The sequence below is a fragment of the Austrofundulus limnaeus genome, unplaced genomic scaffold, assembly GCF_001266775.1.
Source record: "Austrofundulus limnaeus strain Quisiro unplaced genomic scaffold, Austrofundulus_limnaeus-1.0 Scaffold85, whole genome shotgun sequence".
NCBI lineage: Eukaryota > Metazoa > Chordata > Actinopteri > Cyprinodontiformes > Rivulidae > Austrofundulus > Austrofundulus limnaeus.
In genome coordinates this window covers 498,165-500,788 of record NW_013952487.1, presented here as the reverse complement: position 1 = coordinate 500,788, position 2,624 = coordinate 498,165, and the positions used below count along the sequence as shown (strand labels likewise).

Below are 2,624 nucleotides of genomic sequence, written 5' to 3'. Positions count from 1 at the left end.
ATAAACACACAACAGACTCCACTGTTATTTAGTAAACAACAAACTTCATCATTATTTAGTAAACAAACACACAACAAACACTATGGTTATTTAGTAAACAACAACACACACTTTGGTTATTCAGTAAACATAAACACACAACAGACTCCACTGTTATTTAGTAAACAACAAACTCCATCATTATTTAGTAAACAAGTACACAACGTTCAGGTTGCGAGTGAAAAACTGGTTCCAGCCTCGCAGCTACTGGATCATCAATCTTTGGAAAGGTCAAAGGTCGTTTCTAAACTATGTTTATCATCGACAGAAGTGATAAATTCACCCTGAAGGTCAGACCGTGCACTGAGCTGATCTCGGGCTCTGAAGGCCTCAGTTAGTGAGTCAAAGGTCAAATGTCACGACCTCTTCTCTGACGACAACAGTTTCATCTGCAGGACCCCTGGACCAGAACCAGAACCAAAACAGATGTTTTACCCAGAATGCACAGTGGTGGAGGTCTGATGGTTTGGGCTCCTCACAGAGCAGACCAAAGGGTTCTACAGTCAAATGTGAGTCTGACAACTGGTCTGGACTGAACTGGGTCCAGTGATCCTAAACACAGCAGCTGGTCTGCAACAGAACTAATCGGAAATAAAAGAGTCCAGAACCTGAAACTGGCTGAAACCATCAAAGAGCTGAACTAAAACTTCTGTGGGCCAGAACCTCCACATGAGACACAAACAACCAGTTTTTCACACACAACTGTTCAATAAACAATTACACGTTTTTGTGTTCGGTTCGGTTCTGAGTTGACCCGGTTCTCAGTCCCTCGGGAGTCTCGTCACCTCAACCAGGAAGGCGTTCCTCTCCGCGTCGCTCTCGATGGTCTTGATGGCCACATCTTTTCCATTCCAGATGGCCTTGAACACAACGCCGAACGTCCCTCTGCCCACAGCCTGCAGACACACACAGGACGTCAAGACCCGACGAAGGACAACCGAGCCCCGGCCCGGCCCGGCCCGGCCCGGCTCTGCTCCAACCTACCGCTTCGAACAGGATGTCCTCGTACTGGATGTCCTCGAACACCATCGCTTCTGCTCATCCGAACCGAAACCCCGGGAGCAGCTCGGCTGCGGATCCRCAAAAAAAACAATAAAAACTTGTGGAGGAGGAGGAGGACCGATGAGGAAGTGGAGTTCTGCAGCGACTACTACTTAAAACCTTGAGTGACCCTGAACGCATCACCGAGGCGGAAGCGAGGCACTGGTCCGTCGCATGCACGCGCATTTCACAATAAACACGCTCGCGTTTAGAGCGCGTCCTGCTGCGATTGTTGAATTTACGTGATTTTTAATTTGGCTCTTGAACGCATCTCGGCGCTGCTCTAATGAAGATCCTCCAGCAGGGGGCGACAAAACACTCAAAACCTTTCAGCTCCCAGATGTTTGATGAGGAATTGAATAGAATAGAATAGAATAGAATAGAATAGAATAGACACTTGAAAAAAAGCACATAATGGGTGTAAAAATGCACAAAAATAAATGTAAAAATCATTTTGAACATAAAATACGCAGTAGCCTGAACTCCACATTTTGTCTTAAATACAACAACAAAATTCAAAGTGTTTTAATGGAATTTTATGAGGCACAAAGTTGTACAGAAATGTGAACATGAAGGAAAAATGATGCACGGTTTTCAAAACTATTTACAAATAAAGTTTAAAGGGTTTTTTTGTTTTGTGTTTTCATCCCAGAAGTAAAAATAAAAGTGAACATATTACATAAAACAAATAAACACAATTACAAATCCTTTATTTTTCTCAAAATATAAAAGATATTTCAAATTTTATAACCTGCCAGTCGTACCAATAATAATTTATCATCTATAGATCATTGTTTTATTGCACTGCTCTTTAACTTTATTTTATTTTTTTAGAATCACTTTATGGCTTCAACTTTAACCRATTTAATGTGAGTTTATGTGACGTTAAAGAAGACAAACATGACCTTCCACTTTGTTAAATTTATGATTTGTTTCTGAAACACAGTGACGTTTTTCTGCACAGACACAGAAGCTGCAGAAATACTTCAGGAATTAAATATTTGTATGATTTTAACACTGACTTGACAGAAAAATACTGAGTTTATCCCAGGTTCTTCTGATTTTTTTTTTTTTTTTGACGACTCTGTGGTTGTGCAGGCTCATTAAGGAACACAAACCAGCTTTCAGCAGAAGAAGACTGAAGAGATGATGCAGTACCTGTATGGTATAAATCTTGTGCCAGCAGGAACTGAATCTGAATTGCTCAGATTGAATCTGAATGTGCAGAATTTGAAATTGAATGCATTGGTTTGAAAATAAATTTCACTAAATTGAAACTGAATTTAAAGTTTTGTATCTGAATTAATTTGATTTGAAACTGTATTTTGGTTTATTAAAAACTCAGTTTGACTACTTTCACTTTCAGTTCCATAATTCAGATTTTTGTGTCACATCCTGGTCCTTGAGAAAGCCAGGCAGAGTAATCAAACACAGATCCACAGATTTATGTTTCACTTTGGAGAAGTCATGGATCACATATTGATCAGATGCTGCTGCTGACTGATCCATGATGTCATCATGTAAATGTAACATTTTCTACATAT

At 40.1% G+C, this 2,624-nt stretch overlaps 1 protein-coding gene across 1 annotated transcript in view; it reads right to left on the bottom strand.

The window, feature by feature from the left end:
• The window catches only part of LOC106519963 (mitogen-activated protein kinase kinase kinase 7), a gene marked incomplete in the record, with an annotated part of 18,967 nt that extends 17,616 nt beyond the window's left edge, over positions 1-1,351 (bottom strand). The window contains 2 exon segments of the mRNA XM_014011840.1: positions 825-935; positions 1,024-1,351. Of these exon segments, the coding sequence (XP_013867294.1) occupies positions 825-935; positions 1,024-1,068 (156 nt within the window).
• Between the last annotated feature and the right edge of the window lie 1,273 nt (positions 1,352-2,624).